Source organism: Tauraco erythrolophus, chromosome 5 (assembly GCF_009769465.1).
Source record: "Tauraco erythrolophus isolate bTauEry1 chromosome 5, bTauEry1.pri, whole genome shotgun sequence".
Classification (NCBI taxonomy): Eukaryota; Metazoa; Chordata; class Aves; order Musophagiformes; family Musophagidae; genus Tauraco; species Tauraco erythrolophus.
The window spans coordinates 56,681,063-56,705,431 of NC_141469.1; the positions used below are offsets into that span (position 1 = coordinate 56,681,063).

At 36.5% G+C, this 24,369-nt stretch overlaps 1 protein-coding gene across 1 annotated transcript in view; it reads left to right on the plus strand.

Annotated features, from left to right (window-relative positions):
* The window catches only part of MTNR1A (melatonin receptor 1A), a 66,520-nt gene extending 58,220 nt beyond the window's left edge, over positions 1 to 8,300 (plus strand). The window contains exon 2 of the mRNA XM_086611634.1: positions 7,432 to 8,300. Coding sequence (XP_086467760.1) covers positions 7,432 to 8,300 — 869 coding nt within the window. The remainder of the gene's footprint in view (positions 1 to 7,431) is intronic.
* Positions 8,301 to 24,369: the final 16,069 nt, after the last annotated feature.

A 24,369-nucleotide genomic window follows, 5' to 3' on the forward strand; every position in this document is an offset into this window, starting at 1 on the left:
GTTTTCCTGCATGTACTTAAAGCTAAAAGGTTCATTGTTGACTTTAAGCCATTCAAATTTCGCTGCATCACCACCTGCAGCATCAGGGTTAATTTGCTAATGAGAAGCAAAGCCCACAGGCCCATCACGCTATTCAAATTTAATGTGCACGTGGACTTCTTGATTCAGGCCAGGTTTATAAATAGTGCCTTTAGTTTAAAAATAGGCTTTTTAGATCTAAGGGAGTTGATATTACAATCTGTAAAGTGAATGAAGCTCCCAGGAGTAACTGGAGCTTATGTAATATTTATTCCTACATTTCTGCTCAGCTGTTTTGTGCTATTTTGATGCTGAGCTGTAAGGACTGTTAGTTTCTTAAACCTTTCAAATCTTTCTTCAGTGAAGTTGAGACTGCATGCTTTCTTGTCTAGGTAACCTTACTTTGCTTTGGGACTTTGCTTAAGAAACTGTGGCTATTGACCCCACTTACAGGTATTTTTATTTAGTAATTTTATTGCATGTGACCTTTATGAAATCCCAAACTGTGCTGTCAGGTAAAGCAACTTTCCAATATTAAGTTGATCTAAGAAAGCTTGTGGATAGATGTTACTTTTCTTGAAACATTATGACTGGTTAAGGTCTTAGGGAGAAGAGTTACTGAGCCTGTAAAGCTAAGCTCTGTCTCCAGAACATGAACAAGGACATTGTATTAAATTTGTATTAGGCACTCAGAAAAACAGCTTTTATTCCTTGATTTTGTAGTTGTTTATGATGTTTTAAAAGTGAAATACTTGTGCTAATGGAGCAACATTCAGGGCAAAATGTTGATGGAATGTGAAACAAATCTAGTGTTAACATGTCATTGAGAGACCGTTTTGTACGTGGAAATAGCTATGAGAGAAGCAGAGGCATGACCCATAGGTATGTCTAACGAAATACCTTTCTAAGGAAGAAGTTCAGCTCTTAGTGGCAAAATGAAGCATATTGTATTGACTATAATGCTTAGCCTTCTAATTTTGCTTTCTTCATAAACTAGCCCATTGCCTTATTTCCTATGATGTCTTACTTTCTACAGTCAGAGACTTATTTGCTCCCACCATTCAGTTGTGAAGGGGAGTTACTAGTTTTCTAAACTAGGTATTTTGACAGCTATCTATCAGTGCTGTCACTTTTGCTAGATGTAAGTGTATTGGTACGATCCTGTGCTCAGTTATAACTACAAGGTACTACATTTAAATTTTCTACTCCCTGCTGCAGGTGTTCATTGGTGTGCACCTAATCTTAGTCTTGTTTTCCACTAGCAGTATAAAACCCCAGATTCACATTCTGAGCAAGGGCTGGATTAATGAGAAACATTTCAACTAAAAAAAAAACCCTGTAAGCTGTACTTGAAGAAAATCAGTAGAAGTATTTGAGTGATCAGAAATTAGTACTTTAAAATGTAAATAAAAAATTTTGCTGCCATTAAATATAAAAAAACTGTGGACATAAGAATCTGATATTTGAATGCGTTACAACTTCTAGATAATCTGTTCTAAGTTTATAGCAAAGCATCCTGTTAATTAAGCCTAGTTATGAAACAATCAGAAATGACTGTTAGCATGTCTGTCGATATCTGACAGGCAATAAAAAGGCCGTAGATACAAATGACATGGACCTGGTAGCTAGAAGTTAAGTTTGATCTTGCAACTGGTCCAATATTGCAAATGTTTACACTATCCTCTTTCCTTAAAGATACACTTAAGAAGTAAACATTAGAGGTCTGAATCAACGGCCACTGAAACAAGCTTTGTATGTGACTTCAATGATAGCTGCATGTACTGTTTAGTATTACCTAAAAGCAAAAGCATCTCCAGTTAGCATAAAGATTCTATATCCCTCTTAGCTAAATTAGGTGCAACCTGAAGCACTAATGCATAAACAGGAAATGTAATATTATTTACTTTAAAATGTAGCAACATGATGAAAACATGATGGTGTCTGGAAAGCATTTGTTGTAAGAAGCCAATATATTATTTATATGGGAAATAATTTGAAATAAGTGAACAGAAATAGTGACCTAGCAACCAATGTTAATAGGTACAGGAATATCTTAGAAAAAAAGGAGGAGAAATAGTAGTCTTACCAATGTTGCCAACAAAATGAGATCTCTAAAATTCATTCCGACTTCTGTAGTACTGAAAAATTCTAGCTGGAGTCCATAATGCTTTAAAACATTGTTTTATTCCATAGATAAGCTGTTTCCCTTTTTTTACAATATATTTTTTTTCCCAAGCTAAAAGTTTTGGAAGAGTTAAAAATGCTTCATATTCTCAGCACTTGAGGAAAGAGCTCTGCAGACCACATCTCTCTCAGTTCTCCTAACATTGCAGAAAGAATTTGTCCTTTTCGATCTGCTGGCAAAGTGCTCAGCCTCCAGTTAAAGTCTATGAGAGACATTCAGCACCACTTAGACTAAGTAACTATAATTTTTTTCCATTAATATTCTGCACTTATTTAAGTTTAGTTTAATAATTTAACTAATTTATAGAAATTTCTGGAAACTTTCTAATTACCATTAGCTTTAGGGCATACTTAGCACTAAATCTAGGAGAATAAGAACCCACATAGCAATTTGTGTATGTTATACAGCTAGAAGTTACCACTTGTATTTGTATAACATACACAACTACATCATGTAGTTCTTATTTGATGCTCTTATATTCATTTTGACATCATGGCAATTAATCCCATAAACGTTTTTTTTATAATCTGTCAAAGTTTTTACACTCAGTTTATGTTGTATTTTGCTCAGAAAAGTCAAATTGTCTGGGAGAGCACTTGTTTGTTTTCTGTTGCTTTAATGCAGTTTTTTATTCAGCAGTAGGTCTGAGGTTGCTATGTGTTTGCTGAGCAGAAAGGTATCTTTCTCAGGAAGAGCGGTGAAAATATTTAATGGAACGATGTTTTAGACTGCATCTAAAAGCATAGCCTGCTAAAGCTAGTTACCAGTAGATTATCTTTCTTCTCATATATATCTGTAGGACAACATCTGCTTAAGTTTATTAAAGTTTATTTGACTTATGTCAAAGTCAAGAAATCCAACCTCTACCTTCTCAGTTCAGCCAACTGGTGTTAATGCACAGTAATGCATTCTTTAGTTACATAAATCACATTTTTTCACAACATGATCTTACTCTCTAAAGAGAATTTATATACTTTTTGTTCAAGGAAGTTATTCAAGATTTTGATTTTGTGGCTTCTTAAAGGGTTTAGTATGGAGCTTCAGGCTTTTTTTGTAGCATTCTGTTCAAATCCAACTCTGAAGATAAAAATTAATCTTTCCCTATATCCTTTTTTATAGTATTCACCTCTACAATACCAAGTGTTCCACAAACATAAGAGTTTAATTTTACAATATGCCATTAAATATATGGGGATTTCATAGAACATCAAATATTTTCCACTAATGATGGGTACCTCCATCTAGGATCACATTTTTAAAGCCTATATCGTATAACATGTGAAAGTTCAACATCGTTTCAGGTCTGACTTCAGGGTCTGAACCAACGAACCTCAAAATATACAGAAAACATACTAATCCCAAATGCATTATCAGTTGAATTTTCTGTTCTATCTTAACAACAAAGTTTCTGTGCTCAAAAGGAAAATATATCTGAACTCAAGCTTGAAGATAGCCCTTCCTGAAAGGCAAGTTAAAAGTCCTCTCTACAAACAGGTATCTGTTTTCCAGGCAGTTTCAAGCCAATGCTTTGGTCATCCAGCTGACATGCTAACTGTGAGCTGGCAGCCTGGGACTTGGTTTCCAAGCTCATGATTTTTTTTAAAAAGACAGGCTCCCAAAATATCCTGCTAGCCTCCAATTTCCATGTGAAGCAGCTTGTAGTTCCAAGACTTTCAATTTGTGGCTCTATGGCAGTTGACTGAGAAGATAAGCTGGGACAACCATGGCCCACCAGTTTGTGGAAGCCTTAAATTTGGCTGATTCAGAGACAGATTGCCTACTCTTCCTAGACTCAGTTGTTTTCAAAGCACTAAGTTGCTAAAACTATTCAGAGAAAAGTATACCCCCTGTCTTCTTTCAACAAAGGGAAAAACCCCACACACTTTTAGCTTTGTTCTTATAGATGAGCCTTTTGGCTCAAGTAGGTACATAATGACAATATTAGCAATATTAATGGAGAGCACCAGCAGAAATTTCAGTGGATCACAGAGAGAGAAGCTTGGGATGGGCAGCCTCCAGCCAAGCAGAAAATATGTAAGTGAATATAAATAGGATTCTTTTAGGTACTAGATTTAAATAAGGGTCCCAGCTCTTTGTCTGGAGTTTATATGATGCCATTTCATCAAAACTGCAATACTGTGGGCGAGGGAAAAAACCTTCCAACAGTAACTTTTCATTCACTTTCCACTTCTCGATTCATAAGATAAACACAGAGCTCTCAGTTGCATGGAGTCTCTATATACATTCTTGTATCACTTACCACTATGTCAAGGGTAAATTCCAAAAGCAAAGTTTTTTCCTCTTGTCTTCTGCTTAAAGGAGCTCTGCTGTTTGTGCTGAAATGATCTGGAATTCTGCCAAAGCCTTTAGGACAAGCATATTTCAGTCTTGCAGTGAATTCTTGGGCAAAAGAAGAAACAACTACAGACACCATCACGAGAAAGTTATTTATAAATCCAGATGCTCTAAAACTAGTGTAGCAATCTTTTAACCGAGGCTGTTTGTCTCAGCTGAAATTAGTATAAATATCAAGTGTGGTACTTAATGCATGTATCAAAATTTAAACAAAAGAGAAAAAGTAGTATTCTGAGCCAGATAATTTCTCTGGTTTTTTTTGGCAGATGTTTGTGGTGAGTTGACCCTGGGTAGACACCCGGTCCCACTGAAGCTACTATATCTCTCTTCTCCTCAGCTGGATAGGGGAGAAAAATATAACAAAAGGCTTGTGGGTCAGGATAAGGACAGAGAGAGATCATTCACCAGTTACCATTACAGGCAAACCAGACTCAACTTGGGGAAATTAATAATTTAGTTTATTGCCAATCAAATCAGAGAAATAAAATGATGATGTAATGAGAAATAAAACCAAATCTTAAAACACCTTTCCCTGAGCCTTCCCTTCCTCCTGGATTTAACTTTACTCTCAATTTTCTCTACCTCCTCCCTTCTCAAGTGACGCAAGAGGACGGGGAATTGGGGTTGCAGTCAGTTCATCACATGTTGTTTGTGGAGGACTCCTCACACTCTTCCCCCGCTCCAGTGTGGGATCCCTCCCACAGGAGACAGTCCTCCCTGAACTTCTCCAATGTGAGTCCTTCCCACGGGCTACAGTTTTTCACAAACTGCTCCAGCATGGGTCCCTTCCATGAGGTGCAGTCCCGCAGGAACAGACTGCCCCAACCTGGGTCCCCTGTGGGGTCACAAATCCTGCCAGCAAACCTGCTGCAATGTTGACTCCCCTCTCTCCACGGGTCCACAGGTCCTTCCAGGAGCCTGCTCCAGCATGGGCTTCCCACAGGGGAAGTGCCCCTCCTTTGGAGGTATCCACCTGCTCCAGCGTGGGGTTCTCCACAGGCTGCAGGTGGCTCTCTGCTCCACCATTGTGGAGTGCTGTGGAGTGACAGCCTGCCTCACCATGGTCTTCACCACAGGCTGGAGGGAATCTCTGCTCTGGCGCCTGGAGCATGTCTTTCACCTCCTTCCTCGCTGACATTGGTGTCTGCAGAGTTGTTTCTCTCACATGTTCTCACTCCTCTCTCTGGCTGCAGTTTTCTCTTGTACAGTTTTTCACCCCTTCTTCAATATGTTATCACAGAGGTGTTACCACTGTTGCTGATGGGCTCAGCCTTGGCCAGCAGTGGGTCTGTCCTGGAGCCAGCTGGCATTGGACATCAGGGAGGCTCCTAGTAGCTTCTCACAGAAGCCACCCCTGTAGCCCTGCAACTACCAAACCCTTGGCATGCAAACCCAATAAAGGATTTGCAGAGTTAATATTTCTACATGGCCATTTAAAGCATAAGAATGGTGAAAGAATGTGCATTTTAAGATATTTGAGATTAATATATTATAAATAATATATTATATTGATCCAAATTGGTCCAAATATTTTGTACATTTTTTAACCTATTTTTATATATTTCTATTTTGTCTGCTCAAAATATACACATAAAACAGTTTACCAAGCCCACTTTTGATTAATAATAAAATTCTACATTACCTAAAACTAGCAATATATTCTCTTACAGGTTGCAATAGGAGCTTGTATTTCATGTTCAGTGAATAATCCCAGAATTCCAAAATATTATCTCAAACACACACATATCTATGTATACATACATATACGTGCATTTATATACCTACACGCCTGCATGTATATGTACACATTTATCACTTTCTGTAGATATGGACATGAATAACTAGATAAATACATGTAGTAGTTATTTTAAAAAGATGAATATAAACTATACCAATGTATCTTGTGACTTTGTCCTTAGAAACTAGAATGGTTGGGGAGCATTCAGATGAGCTATCATTTAAGCACCTAAAAAAAGAATATATAATCTATGCTAAAAGATTAATCAAAAACATGTAGTTAGGATGTGTTCCATTGTCTTTGAAGAACAGAGAGGGATTCTATCACGAGCTAACATAGTCTAAAATAATCTGCCTTGAAATAAAAAATGAACCAAGAGAATGAATCACTGCTTAATTTTCCGTTTTGGAGGCAGAGAAGAATGTGGCATCAACAGTGTCTGGGAACTGCCTAGGTCACTGCCCAGCACCACTTCTTTTGCTGAAGAGTATGTCTCCCAATTTAGGAAAAACAACTAAGTTTGTGTTCAGCTAGACTCTTAGAAATTCTTACTTAAAATTCCAAAGATGCTTCTTCTCAAAATCTGACTTGAACTGGTTTAGTTAAGTGCTACCCACCAGATTCAGAAGGAGTCACTTTAAAAGTCATGTTTTTCATTTCAGGACTGGAAAGGTTAAGGAGTAATGTAAGGTAAGGGAATTAAATTAAATATGGAAGGTAAATGTGAGTTTTGAAATTTATTAGTAATCATATTCTTTCTGCTGTTTTTTCAAGAGAGACCCTGTTTAAAACCAAAGCAAGGCTTAAAATTATGAATATTTTAATTTATTATGAATTCTGAGTCTGTGTGGTTGAAAGAATCCAAATAAACAAGATGATAAAAATATTAGGTCCTGGTAATTAAACTCAAAGACATTTTCTTTTAAAAGGGACACCTTTAAGTTAAGCTACTTCTTTTTTAGATTAAAAATGAGTGTCTTATTTCTGATATACGGCAATGAATTTTGATCCAGAAAGTTGAAACGAATTGCGTTTGAAGTGTTTCATTAATGCTGTTCATTAATATATCGAGAGCAGAAGTGACAGAAACAGCAAAAGAAAGACTAATGCTTGCCTTTTAATACTTATTTTACAGGAAATGTGTTCGTTGTAAGCCTGGCAGTTGCAGACTTGGTCGTAGCAATCTACCCATATCCGCTGGTCCTCACATCTGTATTTCACAACGGATGGAATCTGGGATACCTTCACTGCCAGATTAGCGGCTTCTTGATGGGCCTAAGTGTCATTGGATCAATCTTCAATATTGCAGGCATCGCTATCAACCGGTACTGCTATATCTGCCACAGTCTCAAATATGACAAGCTGTACAGCGACAAGAATGCACTGTGCTATGTTGTTCTTATCTGGGTCCTGACATTCGTTGCTATCGTGCCCAATCTGTTTGTGGGGTCACTACAGTATGACCCCAGGATTTACTCATGTACATTTGCACAGTCTGTGAGCTCGGCATATACAATAGCAGTTGTGTTTTTTCATTTCCTACTTCCCATAACCATAGTTACTTTCTGTTATTTGAGAATATGGATCCTTGTTATTCAGGTAAGGCGAAGGGTTAAACCAGATAACAACCCCAGACTGAAGCCACATGATTTCAGAAACTTTATAACCATGTTTGTGGTATTTGTACTGTTTGCAGTCTGCTGGGCTCCTTTGAACTTTATAGGCCTTGCTGTGGCTGTCAACCCAGAAACTATAATCCCTAGGATTCCAGAGTGGTTGTTTGTATCTAGTTATTACATGGCATATTTCAACAGCTGCCTTAATGCTATCATATATGGACTCCTGAACCAGAACTTCAGAAGAGAATACAAGAGAATTATTGTCACTTTTTGTACAGCAAAACTTTTTTTCCAGGACAGTTCTAATGATGTGGGAGACAGGATGAAAAGCAAACCTTCTCCACTGATTACAAACAACAATCAAGTGAAGGTGGACTCTGTCTGAAAATGGGAATCTTATTATTGTCACTCAACAACATCCAAACAAAGTATCTGTTTTATTAGACCTACTGTTAAATATTATAGTGAGATATCTCTTCTACACTGCAAGCACTTTGATCAAATTCCTTGCATGGTGTTTGGGAACTCAAGATATCAGAGCCTTGACATACAGCTCCTGTTATACAATGGTATATCTCTCATATAACAACACAATTGTATCCTTGAGGGAATTACAAAATTATGCATGGATACTTTTTTTTCCCTTAAATGGAGATAAACAGCTAGAAAGAGATTGAAACAGAAGTATCCATATTGCCTGGCTCAATAAAAGAAATCACAAAACTGTTCGTACCACTTTCTGCTTGTTGCTTCTGGCCAGGTTCTGGTCCTGATTCTAAAACCCCTGAGAACTTCTTTTAAACGATGAAATCAGACCATTGTGAAATATATTAGGAAATGTGAAGTGAGAAATCAACGTAATTGAAAATTCATTAGGATTTTTGATAAGCACTTCTACCTATATTGCTTTGCTCCTAACATGGACACGATTGTTCATTTTTCGGAGATTAAACCTCACTAGCCCTCCTAGGAATGGCAATTTCAATTGACTTCTCAATTTTAAAATAGCTTTTAGGAGGAGAAATATACCCGACTGAACAGCAAGGAAAGAAAAGAGCCATGATTCATCAGCTCAAGTCGTTTGGGCATGAAAAAAGGTGTAGGAGGGTTGGGAAGAGAAATATAAACCATTCTTTCTGAAGAGACAGTAATTCACGAATCGGGCCCCTGGTTTCTGGGGAAAAACCTCCTAGAAACATAAGCAAGGAAGGACCGTTATTTCTCACTTGAGTACCTACAGAAGTTCTAAACCTCTGTGAGAAGATTAGTGCATTTAAGAGGAATGGCAGGTGAGAATGAGTTTTGTCTAGTTAGTGGAATCTTAACCTCATGAAACCCTGGCAAATGAGAAATATTTACAGAACAAGCAATTAACATCTTTCTCAACTTGACCTCCTGAGAACAGCCTGAGACTATAGGTTGTTTTGTAATTTGCCACAGATAAACTTTTCAAAATAATAATTGTTTACCACAATGATGAACATAGTATAATAACCTAGAATAATTAGACACCTTTAAATAATAGAAAAGAGAAGATGCTACCTAAGACTCTGGTACATGAAGGAAGACGTGACTCTCAGGACAGGACCTGCTATGTGGACTTTCCACAGAAAGCAGGCACTTTTTCAGTGAATGGAAGCATACTGTGAAGTGAGGAAGAATAGCTAGACAGGCTGTCTCCTGCCACAATGATCCTCTGTTTATAATGAAGTCCTCTGGTGGAGAAAAGCAATCCGCACAATAGGACTCACCTTCAAATTGACCTTAAAAAGAATGAGCATTTAGTTCTGGAAAGATGCTCCAACCGTCATACCTTTTAATGCTCAAGAGTTCATACCTACACTGATGTTTAAGTACACTTGAGCATTTCCAAGCCAATTCCAATCATTTCAACTGAACTAAGAACTTCTGAATAGCCATCAAACTTCTGTTAATCTATATTAAAATGTGGGCTTTACCTACAGTTAATTTAAATTATTACTTGTTGTACTGGAGATTTTCTTGAGCTTGTATGTTTTAGAAACCAACAGTCACTCTATGTCATATAATTCCTTAAACTGCATACAAATCTAACGGTATTTCATCTCTCTTGGATCATAGATTAGCGTACCCTTGACTTAATAATGAACTGAAAGGGAGCAGATTCATATCTACTTGAAAACCCCACTGACACTTCATCAACTGACCAATTTCTTACCTTAAATATAGGTGCCTCATGTCAAGCCGATAACGGAACTAATGAACAGCATCGTAAAGCCCTGCAGATGAACTAGCATGTCAATGCATCACCGAGGTGCTTGACTCATCTTTGTTTACATTTGCCAGCCAGAACCACTGCGTAAATAACCAGCTCTCTTTTGTTGTGGTATCATTATATGATGTGATATGATACAACATGATTGACAGCATAAAGTACATCACAGCTTTCTTCGCTGTGATTTCATCCTTGGAGGATGCCTAGCTCTGTAATTTTATTGCTTTGTGTGTAATGATTTCAGAATAGCAAGGGAGGCATGACCACCTTATAAGAAAACAAGAAGAAAAAAAACTTGCCTTATTTAAAGCATATTTTCAATGAAAATAATGTCTTATGATGCATCTAATAAAGTAGCATAAGTATAGTTTAAGTAGCTTAATCATTAGTAAATTTAGAGTTCTCAAAGATCTTTCACTTGCCATTTCCAACAGAAAATGTACATGTTTATCATGTCTACATATTTATGAGCCGGTTCAAGATACCGCATCCAATATTGTGGGTTATCTGAGGAATTAAAGTCCTCTATAATTCACGAGTGCTAAAATATATTTTTGATGATAATGAAAATGGTTTGCTATATGCAATAAAACATATTATACCAAAGGTATGTATTTTATCGAATAGGCCTGTAATAAAAATGGATAGCATTTTTCAGATCTGATATTTTAAAATATTTGTATTAAATCTAAATCACAGAAATGTGCATGTTGGTCATGTTATGAGCTGCTAAATATAGCAATAATTTTAAGAAATTAATCTCTTGTTCTTCTTTGGGGGGTGGGAAGAGTGTTAGTCTTTAGAATTTAGTTTAAATTAATATGGATGAAAAATCTGGGAAATAGTTGCTGCCTTCTTCAAATTAATTTTGCATTTACTGCCATTCTGAAGTATATTTTAGGTAAGGTTTGCAAAACCACTCATTGCAAAAGGGAAAGAATAATGATGTTTAACTCTGCAGTGATGATTTCTTTTAATCGGATTCTATTGCTCCAAAGGAGTCAAAGTGATTCATGTAAGACAATCGGCAGCCTTGTCAGCTGCTCATTGGCAATGAGCATGGCAATGTAAGTCAGCACCTCACAAGATCAGACTCTTTATGGTCAACATAAAAATGACTGATGAAAATAATTGTGATTTCCATCCATTCTAAGTAGATGGAGCTAGAAACTTATCCAAAAGTAGCTATTTCTGTGCCAGTGGATGAGCCATGACATGGATTTTACATTCCAAGTCATTAAATTTTCCCCTCTATGAAAGGCTATCATAGCACAAATGCATTATTTAGAGTTCTGTCTGGAAGTTTTAGATAGTGTGCTTGTCCTATAGCAGTCATCAGTCCTGGATGGATTTAATTCTAAAGCATGAGTCTTGGCAGTCTCCCACACCGGCAGGGACCCATCCCTTTCTTACTTCCTATCCATTTCTGATCTGAGCCCCATTGAAGCCAAAGGTCCTCTCTGAAGGAGCAGTGAACCCCCTATATGCAACACACTGAAGACCTATAGCCTAATTGACCCCGACCTTCTCCTACAAGAATTTATTACTTATATAACAATCTTGATTATGTTGACAACCTGAATATGATCTCATATCAACACATCTTGAGCCCTTATAGATAGTTTTACTGGTGGTCATCTTCATTGCAAACTTCATGTTAATAAGGAAGTTTAGCATTATTTCATATTTACCAGCAAAGAGAAAATTAATTAATATATTAATATCAATTAACAGGGTATTTATTGTAGTTAAACAGTAAATGTATGCAACTATGTACTTTCATTTGGAATAGCTGACTTAAGAGTACTTTGCACATTTTCTTCTTCCACTAGGCTAGTGGAACTGCATAGATATGAAGCAAATATATGTTATTTCAATAGGCATAATATATAGCAATGATTTTACTATTTTTCTTTTTCTTATTATTTGTTTCAGAAGGTAAGTCTTTGAGTCATGCATAATAAACACACTATTGTAATCAATCTGCATTGCAGCGTATAGTGTATCCTTCTATAATCAGTTAATATCACACCTTTTTCTTCTTTTGGGCCACTTTTGAAATGGTATCACATTACATTTAATTAATTATGACATACTGAAGAGAACTGTTTTTTTCTCTTAAACTGCACTGAAAAAAAAATCATTAAAAAAGCTCCTTAAAATATAATACACAATTACATAATTATATGTGGTCACAGAATTTAAAATAGAATCTCAGAAACTCTTCTATTTGAACATCTTGTTCACAAACTGTAGTAATACAGATGGACTGTTATTCTTTAATTGTTTTCTAATAACTGCACTTTCTACATCATTATTACGGTTTACAAATAATTAAGAACTACAAATGTCTGTCATCTTGTCACTGAGGCTTGGAAAATCACACGTGCTAAAGCCGAATTTCTTGGAAGAAAATATATTCAAGTAGCGGCCTGGCTTATAGCCCATGTACTGTATCTCCAGTTTTTGCCTGTGTTAAGTAAGAATTCTTTTATGTGGTTTTATGAATTTGCTCATTAAAAATATTATTCCTACCTCAAATATGTGTCTGAGAGATTGCAATAAAGAATAATGTGGAAAAGACTCACAGTACAAGTCAACAGCCTTTAGAATTTTTAATAGAAAGAAAAGTAAATTCAGCAAAGAAGTATACATATTAATAATGGTCTCAGAGAATATTTTCCCAATTGAATAAAATCCTCATCACTTAAACCATCCCTATTACCAAACATTGACCAAAGTACCCATATTTTGAGAAGCACATTATTCATAAAAATATATATCAATTATTCCAAAAGTTACAACCAAACAATATCTGAGACACAATGTCTCATTATGAGCTCACATAAACCATCACAGCTTCACTGACTCATGTCAGCTGAGGACTTTGGCATATTACATTTCATAAATCCAAAAACTACCTATTTTACACTATTACACAAGCAATATATGTTTCATTTCTAAGGAACCCATTAATTTACAACTGTCAAGGTTGTGGGAGAATGGGAGTTTGCCTGCTAAATATCTGCACAATTAACCTAATCCAAACCACACTGTAACTCTCTCTGTGGTTTGTAATTTTTATAAGTAAATATATTAAGTCAGCAATCTTTTATTTGGCCTTATTCTTAACTGTATAAATTGTATCTGTTTAGCAGAAAGTTTTACCAACGCAAGAGATTTGGCCAATACAGAGACAGAAAGTCTGTTTACTGTTACTCTTTCTGCTTGTATTGCATGTGTGCACAAGGGTTTCATCTTTGCACATTTGTTTCCAGATTCTAAAAGTGCTTATACTCAAATACATACTCTTTGCTCTTCTTCAATAAGTAAAAATCATTTTTTTTCAGAATATATGTATAAGTCAGGGCAATACAATGACATTATCAGCTGTATGGTTCAGACTCAAAATTTCTTCCATGCATCTTAAGCTGTGGAATTTTTTTCCTCAGAACACTGCTTATACAAATCCTAAACAGGTACGCAAAAAAACAATTGCACTGATTCACAGCTAGCTAACACAAAAATACAACTTCAGCATCAGGAAATCCCTAAGCAAAGGATTACTGGAATGATACCTCGGGGAAGTATCACTATATACTTGTGCTGTTCTTATCCTCTTCCTCAGTATAGATACTGGCCAAAGGATCCTGGAGTAGACGGACCCTTGATCTGACTTACTACATATGATCTAGAAATGTAAAATAGGACTAATCCAATGAAGTGCATTTTGAAAGAAAAAGGGCCTAATAACAAATAATTTGTTTCAAGAAACTGGCAATGTCCTTTTTCTCCCCTACTAACCAATAACAGGTAATACAGTAAAAAATATGTTTTAAAAATATAGCACAGTCAAATCCTATGAAAGCAGGGCAGGCTAGGATAGGACAGAGCAGGACAGACCCTCAAATTACAAATTACTAAGTAGGTTTAGTAACAACAGAAAAACATATGTGAGCAAGCACGACATCAATATCATAACTAACTTTTACTAAATTTTACTTTTACTTTTTCACTTTTTAATGATACAATATCAGATGCTTAAAATTCATATGGAAAAACTTCATTAAGTCCTTTGTGACTATTTTTAATGTTACATAAAAATACTGTGTACACGTATGGATTATATATGCGTGCTTTACAACCTTCAAGTCATGTAAAAAGACATGTCCCACAAATTCTATATTCAACTAATGTTTACATCCAACATAAGGAAATTTAGCTACTATAGGTACATTAAACCAACGTAGATCCCAAAACTTCTGTATCAGATTGGCTGAAAAGCTAATATGCCAATAATTTTTTCACTATTTTCTAGTCTTTCCAGATAGTTTAATAAAATTCAATGTCTCTCTCACCATAAGTTTTGCCTAGCTTTAAAGCAGAAATATTAACTGCTTCATTAATATTTATATTCACTCAGATCATCTCTCCCAACCAATTTCAATGTTAATGCAATTATCTAGGACCACTCCTAGAAATACATCTCTTTCTCTAACTAATCCTTTCTCCTTTCCAATCTCAGATGACGTGCTTTCTTTCCTCAGTTCTGACCATGCTATCAGCTTGGTTATCCCTATTTCATCTATCCATACCAATAAACACATGCCGTAACGTTCTTGACTATGAAATGCCTTGTCCTGTCATGATCTATTATGAACACTTGTGTTTCTTAAGGGTAGTTTGATACCAATTAAAGACCATCTTACAGACAAATTAAATACAATAGTCTCAGTACTAGTCACCCTCAAGAATCTATGATTTAATACCAGCACAATTTATAACATGAATAAAACCCCATGGGGTTCTATTGTTTCAATATAAACCTTGCCTTAAAATCTTCAAAATAATTTTATTTATTTTAAATGCTCATAAATCACATTATTGCCCCCATCTTTTCCTCCACATGTCAAGAACCCAGCTTATGTACTAGAGGGAGGAATTAAATAGTCATTAGAAGAATTGCTCTTTAAATCTCTGATGAACTGTGACAGGAAGGTAAATCAAATTCAGGGTGGGTACGTATCACTAAGTATTGAAGCATTTGACAAAAATAAGTTTCTGTTACCGAAGATTTTAAAGAAATAAATTAGATCTTATTTCAGGAAAAGCTCAGCAATAAGGAATAGTTAGTAAGGAATCATCTCTGATGTTACCATCAAAAGGCTGTTATGGGATAAAGGGACCCCATCTTATACAGGAAACTAAGATTTTATTGCTAGTTTAATTAATGTTTTAATGGTCTAACAAAAAAAATGCAAGTTATTCTTAGTCCAGTTACAATTAAACTAACACTCCAAGTCCAAATCATCTTTTTATTACAGAAATTCTTTATTGATGATATGATTCAAGTAATGTATATGAGTACGCATTAAGTATAGTTTTGTACATAAAACTTTCCAGCATCTGCCCCTTTTTCCTGGTTTTGTGCTAATCCACAGTACCTCTGAGTCCTTTTCACGCTGCTATTTGTTGAGATGAAGAAGACGCTATAAAGTATTTTTGCAACCCATAAAGCCACAGAGACCTCAAAGTCTGAAGGAAAGGACAAGCATCGGTGCAGTTTCCGTGTGTGTATATTTGTTTATAACACTCTTTTGTTTTGATTCTTAACAGTGTGTCCGATAGGAGCAGTGGAATAGTCAATCCCTCATTGACAGGAGACAGCATTTGAAACACAACCATGAGAGCCCATAGTGAAAAGTCTTATGTTTATTGGGATATTTTTTTGTCATGGGAGGCTCAGGAAACATGAAGATACAGATCTTGCATTTGATTCACATATAGCTAGAAAACTGTTATCTGGGAAAACAGCAATCAAAAGACAGAATCCATCTTACACAATTCACTGCTATAAGAAATTAAGTCTTTTCAGAGCCATTAGGACAGTATCCTGAAAGAATTAGCTAATCGGTGAATTTCCTTATTAATACAGAAAATCAACAATTCCTTCTATTTTTTTTTTCAGTTAATTTATATTCTCAAATATTTCCTTGATGTCTAAGAAGTGTTTTCAGATTACAGATAATACTACCTAAAGAGTTATTTCTCAGCAAGTAAAAGAATTCAAAATAAAAAAATCCAACTGGTTGTCAAAGAAATAGTTGAGTAACCTTTGTATTGAAACGTGAAATAAAATATGATAAAATCTCCAGAACAACTTTCAAATAATGAGAATAATTTTTCATACTCTTCTTATTTAAGACATAGGTTGCATACAAACACCAACACACTCATCAAAAAACCAGCTGTCGCTGTTTTTCACAGATGAATATGTATGTTCAGGAAGGCAAGCCAAAAGACTCTTGAATGTTCTTATAAATAACTCTGCAGAGTATCACTGGGTCACGTCTAAAGACAAACATTAGTTATTAAAACTATCTATGTAAACACAGTTAAGGGCAGAATGATGATAGTGTGGGTAGATGAAATGAAAAAAGTTCCATTCATAGTAGAAATACACAAATAAGGAAATTCAGAGCCATACCTATAGTCACATGAAAACATTCTTAAACAAGAATTCAGTTTCAGCTTCATCAGTTAGTTTATTTTTTTAGTTTCTTCCTCAGCATCACAACCTCTGGGCAGCACTCAATGATACTGAGAACAGCAGTTTAGCATCTGTCTGTGACATTCTTGGTTTCAGTTCTTCTATTTTGGAAGAAGAAAATGTTCAAGGAGAACCCTGATAATGCATTCCAAGTATGTTTGGATACAGCTGGGTATACATAATTGAAGGAAGCTATGAAAATTAAGTTTGCATTCAGTAAAGAGTAAGCAACAGCCATAAAGAATGACTAAGGCATTTGGAAACCATATGTATTACATTTTTTTTGCCAACACCAAATAACAATCTGAGCTATACTGAATTTCATTCAACCCTAATGCTTTTCTAGCTGGTGGACACGTCAATAAAAAATTTTGGAGTGGACTTTGCACATGTGTCTCTACGTGTGTGTGTGTGTGCATGCATGCTCTATGGAGGTGGGATAGAACAATATCTTATAAACTAAAACTTATTGTTACCAATAGGTAACAATATAGGTTACTCATTGTTACCAATAAGACAAGAATTGCTAGCCGCTATATGTAGAAAAACACAAAAAAAATGGCTGCTACTTTGTAAATCGCCCTGTAGTGAGTCTCCCTTCTCTCTCAGCCTGATTTTCTACGTCCTTGTCTCTGCCAGCTTGAGGAGAGGGAAAGCAACCACCGCTGTGGCTACTCCGCAGGCACAGCAGACTTCCCGCTCCAGGGTAAACCTCCTGATCTGATGTGTTGCACTGCTGGGCTTCGTGCTAGCAGAAGCACCATGCATGCTTAGTGCAAGAAGGAAACAACTCTGAAAGGTTTTGCTGGTGTTTATGAAGTTCTGATGGACACAGATCACACTAACTCCCTAGTAAAATCCATTCCTGTTTCATTTTACTTTCTACTAGTCCTAATTATTTCCTTTCCTAGGCGACAGAGAACACAAAGACTAATACCAGGGATCAAGGTATTAATGGATTTCAACTGAGTTGTGACAGCAGATCCTGTGAAGTTTTTTTCTTATTTTTAAGGCTTTCAGCAGCAGAAAGTTAATCTAATTGGCAGAATTTCATTCATTCATTTTCAGACATGGACATTTAGAATTCTCTGAGTTTGCTGCTTCTAAAAAGCAAGTGTTTTAACTTTGAAGATGGACTTAAACGGAATGTAAGTCATTTATGCTAAAATAACACCATTCCTTTTGTTGAAATTTGCTGTCTCACATTTATGTCAGCATATCTTGCAGGTAAAGCAAGTTTGAATTGGTTGGTATTTGAACAGAACATCTGAATGAAAACTTTTCTAGTGTTATCAGTGAGTTTTATCCAGTCATGATAGTCAATACTAATCCAATTTTATTATGAAAGACTGGAGGACATCGTGGTCTCTTTCAGATGAAAGGTATTATCAGGGCACCACTGCTTGTCTTTTTTTAAAGGATGCACCATGACAAGACTGGTAAGTTATGTCCAAATTCAAGACTGAGTTATTATATTTTCCCTGCTTAAAGTTCCCTCTTCTGTTTTAGAACTAACCTAGTATATTTTTCCTTTCATGCAGCAAAATTTTGTTTAACATGGATATGTGTTACTATTCCATTGCAACAGGAACTACACTCCCAGGATGGCTATACTTCAGTAATAAATGACAGAGGCAGCACAAATCATTCATTTAACCAGCTATCAAATACATATATGCTTTTACTTGCAAACAGTGTGGGATTAATTCTCCCTACTCAAATCCACACCATGAATTTGATTTCTTGCTGGAAAAAAAGAGTGAGACTTAATCATAATTAAAAGGAAGAGACTGCAATTATTCCTCTGGGTCACTTTGAAAGTTAAGATTGCCAGCCCTAATTCACAAACCATTAATCAAGCACAAAAAAAACTGAGAATGGTATTAAACAAAAATGCGATTTCAAGTAATAATAAAAATAGAGTACTTCAATTTGCCTTCCATTTTCAGGTCTTTAAGATGCAACCATATTCTAAATCCTTCTTTAAAACTCAGAGGGCTAGACATTTGCTTTTTCTTTTCCAGTGAAGAGCAATATTCTCCTGTAACTAACTTTTGTTGGTGGAAAACACCACACATCATAATCACGCTGAATTTAAAGACCTGTACTAAGATACATATTTGAAAACCAGGAAAAGCACTCTCCATGTACTTGTCCCATGCTCAACAGCCCAACAAGAAGCTTCAATAAACTTCAGTGTTTCTTTATCACTTGAATGCGAAATAGCTCGTGAGTAGTTGAGTGGATAAATCACTCAACTAGCTTTTAACACCTCCACTCTGTCATTCTTTTAATCTATTATTTGCAAATAATCCTGGGGAGGATGAGGCAGTGTGAGGAAACCACAGTGAATGAACTGCGTGTATATCATCGTTACTAAGAATTGTATTACTACTCAGTACTAAGGAAAATTTTTATAGTAGAACACAATAAAAATAAAATAATAAAATAAAATTAACATTATTACTGAAATAGTCACTTAAGAATTAGGTATATTACATATATTAAAAAATATCTTTTCACAAAAAATAAACCTAGATGTTACCCTTTCAACTATTTAGGGCTTTTTTTTCCCTTATATAATTTATAATCATGTTTTTTTCCACCCTGAATATTTGTAACATTAAAATAGACAGAGATGATTGTACAACAAAATTTTCTCATTTTGATTATGGATCCTATGGATCCTATAGATCCTATAAGGCCTGCAGGGCATCATGGCCATACGCCAATTGGAAGACCTGGAGGAAAGCCTTACGTCTAGCTAGTTCATACATCACTTCTAGCACACATGCATATGTAGATGAGCAAAATACTAATGAAACTCTCCGTTTGTACAGGTCTGTACAACCTTTTGTACAAATCAAGAGCAGCAGCTAGTGACAGGTGGTGAAATTCCCTTTCAGGAAGTACTTATTGCAATCAGATACAGAGGTCTGGCTGTGGAAGCATGAGGGTACTTCAAGACTCTACATGGGGACAGCCGTTTAGTAACAACCAGCAGAGAAGTCCTATGTGCCAGTACAATAAGAGAATCTCGTGGATTTGGTTTAATAAAGTCATTCAGGATTTTACAGCAGCATATAACTTGACAGATTTTATCTGTGTTCTCTTTACATAACAGTCCCAGGATTGGGAATTATTTCTACAAGTTTCACTGTTTTGAAGGTATCAGTTTTGATTTGGATGGACTTATCACTGCCTTTACATTATCTCCAAATTATTACTCTGAAAATTAAAACCAAAACAACCCAATAATATACAGAAATTTAAAATATGCATAACAACTCTTGGCTAAACTTTTACAGTCCTAAAAGATACACATTTTCATACCCATATAAAAGAAAAAGGGCTTTAAAAATAAAGGAGCATATTAGAACTGAAGCAAAAATGAGAAAAAAAAATAAAACAAGAACAAACTCAGGACATCTTCTCAAATAAAAAATATTATTTTACTCAATCTGTTCTTGACAAAGCTCAATTCTGCTATGGTGGCAGCCTAACATGCTTAAGATATGCAACTTTTGGTTGATTCTTGAGGGCTAAGATGCAACTACCTGCATTCATGATGCCAGTATGATTTTTTCTAGCCTTAAGCAAACTCTCACATAATTTCCCTAGTCTCGTTTTCCTTTATGAGAAGCACTAGCCACTATTTTTAGCCACTCAAATTTCCATGCATAATTGTGTCCTGTGCATATTGTAGATGAGAAGCCTCCAAGCTCTTGCGTAGGACCTTTCCAGAAATAACAAGGGAGTAAGTAAATTGTGCTAAGTAAATTGTTCTGGCATGTGGCCCATAACTGCAGCCTCTTCAGTATGGAACTGCACATGAAATTCTTATATGACTCATGTGCAGTCATTCTTTCACCTGGCAAATGCGTATCTACTCACACTATGCACTAAGTGTTGAACTTGGTAAGATTCTTGCTCTGTAAATCAACTTAATCAAGGTTGGAGATATACAAGGTATATGAGTGGAATAATTAATCTGCTGCTTGTTTGGAAATTCAAACTCTTCTGAACTAACCCAACAACTAAAGATGGTTCTTAGACCTATTTGTATTAAAGTAATTTAATTTGTATTAAAGTAAACTTATTATTTTGTTTTCTCTTTTTGGTAATGTTTCCATGCATTCCTCAGCACACTTAAACCAAGGCGCTTGCACATCATTTTCAACTCTTTTTTACTAAAACATCAATCTAAAAATATCCGTTTAACCGTAACTATCCACAAGATGTTAGCATATAAGCTATCCAAAATTAACTCAAAACTTTACAAAATTAATGAAAATTTAAAACTTCCTCATTGTTAACCTAATATTGTAATTGTTGCAATCTTAGTTTTTCCTTACACATTATTAACAATCTCTCTTCATATCACACTGTAATAGGTCATAAAATCAGTTGTTTGTGGTTTTTTTTTAATTTTCTATTTTCTTAAGAAACTTCAATAATATGCAGGATTCTAAGCTGATTTGTGTGAAAACCGAGGCCTAGGTTTGTTAGGTGTTTGTATTTGAGTAGCATTACCATAAACTTTTGACTTAGAGAAACACTACTGTGGTTACATGAAAGCATATGAATTTTTAAAAGCTTTCTGGAATTTATAGAGACTGCATAAGTTGAATATCCTAACGTAGAAAAGGGTGGAGACAGCTGTATGAGAGAAATTTTACTTACTGGAGCTGAGAAAATTTTTGCAAATGTATATTTGAGACTCAGTTCCAATAAAATTATCATTTAATTTGCTTTCTATTGCCTGTTTTAATTTAAGTGATTTTTTTTTTAATTCCAGTGTGTTTGATGAGTGTGCAATTATAAAACTTATAACCCATATTTCCATCACAGTATGACATACAGACTAGAGTGCAGAGGACAATAACATGTATATGCAGTTTGGATTGGGTTTTATTTATATTTTTCAGTGAAACAAAAGATATGGTGTCATTTAAGGTTACTTAAGTTATAGTACAAAGCTTTGTCACAAATTACCTGTTCATTTTAAAGTATAAAGTTAAAAACTTGCTGGCTTAGAGTGCCTAAGAAAACTAGCTAAATTCAAATAATAAACATATGAATGACATTTTTTTTAAGATTTATTGGACAAAATAAATCTTAATTAGGGATGCCATCCTTAAAATTTAGGGATGCCATCCAGAGGGACCTTGACAGGCTGGAGAGGTGGGCCTGTGAGAACCTCATGAAGTTCAACAAGGCCAAGTGCAAGGTCCTGCATGTGGGTCAGGGCAATCCCAAGCACAAGTACAGACTGGGCAAAGAATGGATTGAGAGCAGCCCTGAGGAAAAGGACTTGGGAGTGCTGGTGGATGAGAAGCTCAACATGAGACGGCAATGTGCGCTGGCAGCCCAGAAAGCCAACCGTATCCTGGGCTGCATCAAAGGAGTGTGGCCAGCAGGTCGAGGGAAGTGATTCTGCCCCTCTACTCTGCTCTCGTGAGACGCCACCTGGAATACTGTGTTCAGCTCTGGAGTCCCCAACACAAGAAGGACATGGAGCTGCTGGAACGAGTCCAGAGGAGGGCCATGAAGATGATAAGAGGGCTGGAGCACCTCTGCTATGAAGACAGGCTGAGAGAGTTGGGGCTGTTCAGCCTGGAGAAGAGAAGGCTCCGGGGTGATCTTATTGCAGCTTTCCAGTACCTAAAGGGGGCCTACAGGAAAGCTGGAGAGGGACTTTTTACAAGGGCGTATAGTGACAGGACAAGGGACAATGGATTTAAACTGAAAGAGGGCATATTTAGGTTAGATATAAGGAAGAAATTTTTCACTCTGAGAGTGGTGAGGCAGTGGAACAGGTTGCCCAGAGAAGTTGTGGATGCCCCATCCCTGGAAGTGTTCAAGGCCAGGTTGGATGAGGCTTTGAGCAACCTAGTGTAGTGCAGAGTTTCTCTGCCCATGGCAGGGGAGTTGGAACTAGATGATCTTTGAGGTCCCTTCCAACCCTAACCATTCTATGATTCTATGATTCTATGAAAAAATTAAAATTTTTCAAAAAGGGTAAATAGTTTAGTTTTCATTTCCTATAAATTCATAGGTACCATAAACGTGAAAAGCACTACTCTAAAATAATAATACAACTCTATTTTCATCTTTCTGCATGAACTATGCAAACTGTGGCAGCCTCTCTGTGCACCCTCTTGATTCCTGTTTGCCTGCCCTATTCACAGCTCTCCTATAGGAGCCGTTTAAATCTCCCACAGTTGCTCCTGGCAACACCCAAGCCATGCCAGCCTCTCTCACAAGAGCTGCCAGCTCCTGGGGGACTCTTGACTCCTCCTCGAATTTCCCTGGCTCTGAGAACTCCCCTGTACCCCTCAATCTAGGTCTCAGCCACAGAACGTACCATTGCCGCAGCTGCATGCTTGCTGACTGAGTTCAGTTTTGGTCCCTGCTATACGAAAAAAGACATGGACAGGCTGGAGAGGGTCCAGAGAAGGGCCACAAAGATGATCAAAGGACTGTGAAGCCTGACATATAAGGAAAGGCTGAGAGAACCGTATGTGTTCAGCATTGAGAAGAGAAAGCGTAGGGGAGATCTTATTGCCATGTTCCGATATTGAAAGCGTGGCTACAGAGAAGATGAAGGCTCTTTTTTTACAAGGAGTGACATGGAAAAGATGAGGGCCAATGGGTGCAATTTACTCCCGGGTAGATCACAAGTGGAAAAATTTTCACGATGAGAACAATCAGCCACTGGAATCTCCCCAGGGAAGTGGCAGATTTCCCAACATTGGACACTTTTAAGACTCAGCTAAACAGGGCTCTGGGCCATCTTGTCTAGATTTGCTTTTGCTAAGTAAGGTTGGACCAGATGGTCCTTGAGATCCCTTCCAACCTGGTATTCTACGATTCTATGATGCAGTCCAGGGATGAATTATTTTGATTCCAGAATGCCCTTTTATCTAATGGATAGCAATTACATTGTGTATTCTGTTTTAATTCCAGCCAGTAAATTTCAAAAGAGCACTGGAAAGATCCCAGACATTTAAATTGTTAAAGAGCTCTTTTCAGAGGGCACAGAAAAAAAATGTTGCATTGTCAGTCTGCCTATAACTGCGTACATTTGCTTTAGGATCTGAGATATGCATGACAATAGTAAGGTTTGATGAGCTTGCCCCTCTGAAGGAAACCAAATTTTGGTAAGGTCTCATGGAACTTTATTTATTGCTGTACTTTCATTCATAAGGTCAAGCAGATGGAGAAACCTCAGGAAGCACCGTAATAAAACGCAGCAGGCAGGAATGCTCTCCCATTGTTGTATCTTGGACCATCCCCTGCTTTTGCATCAAAGCAACACTGAGTTAGCAGAATAATGAATCAAGCCCAAGGGCTAAATTCACTTACTGTATAGGTGATAACAGCTCCTTCTACCCCAGCAGAGAATGAAATTTTGGCCTTTAACTAAGCTTTCCCACCACTGGCTGAGGTGCTCTTCTCTTTCACGCAGTGAACCACAAGATAAATATAATTACATGTAGCACTATATATACTCTCTGTCAATATAGGTATGTATACCACTGCAACTGTGGAGCATGGGGGTCGACAAGCGTGTTTAGGATTTTAAAGGCTGTGCCCAAGCTTCTACGATCTCCCAGGTTGCGGCTGGCCCTGGGGGTGTGCTAATCC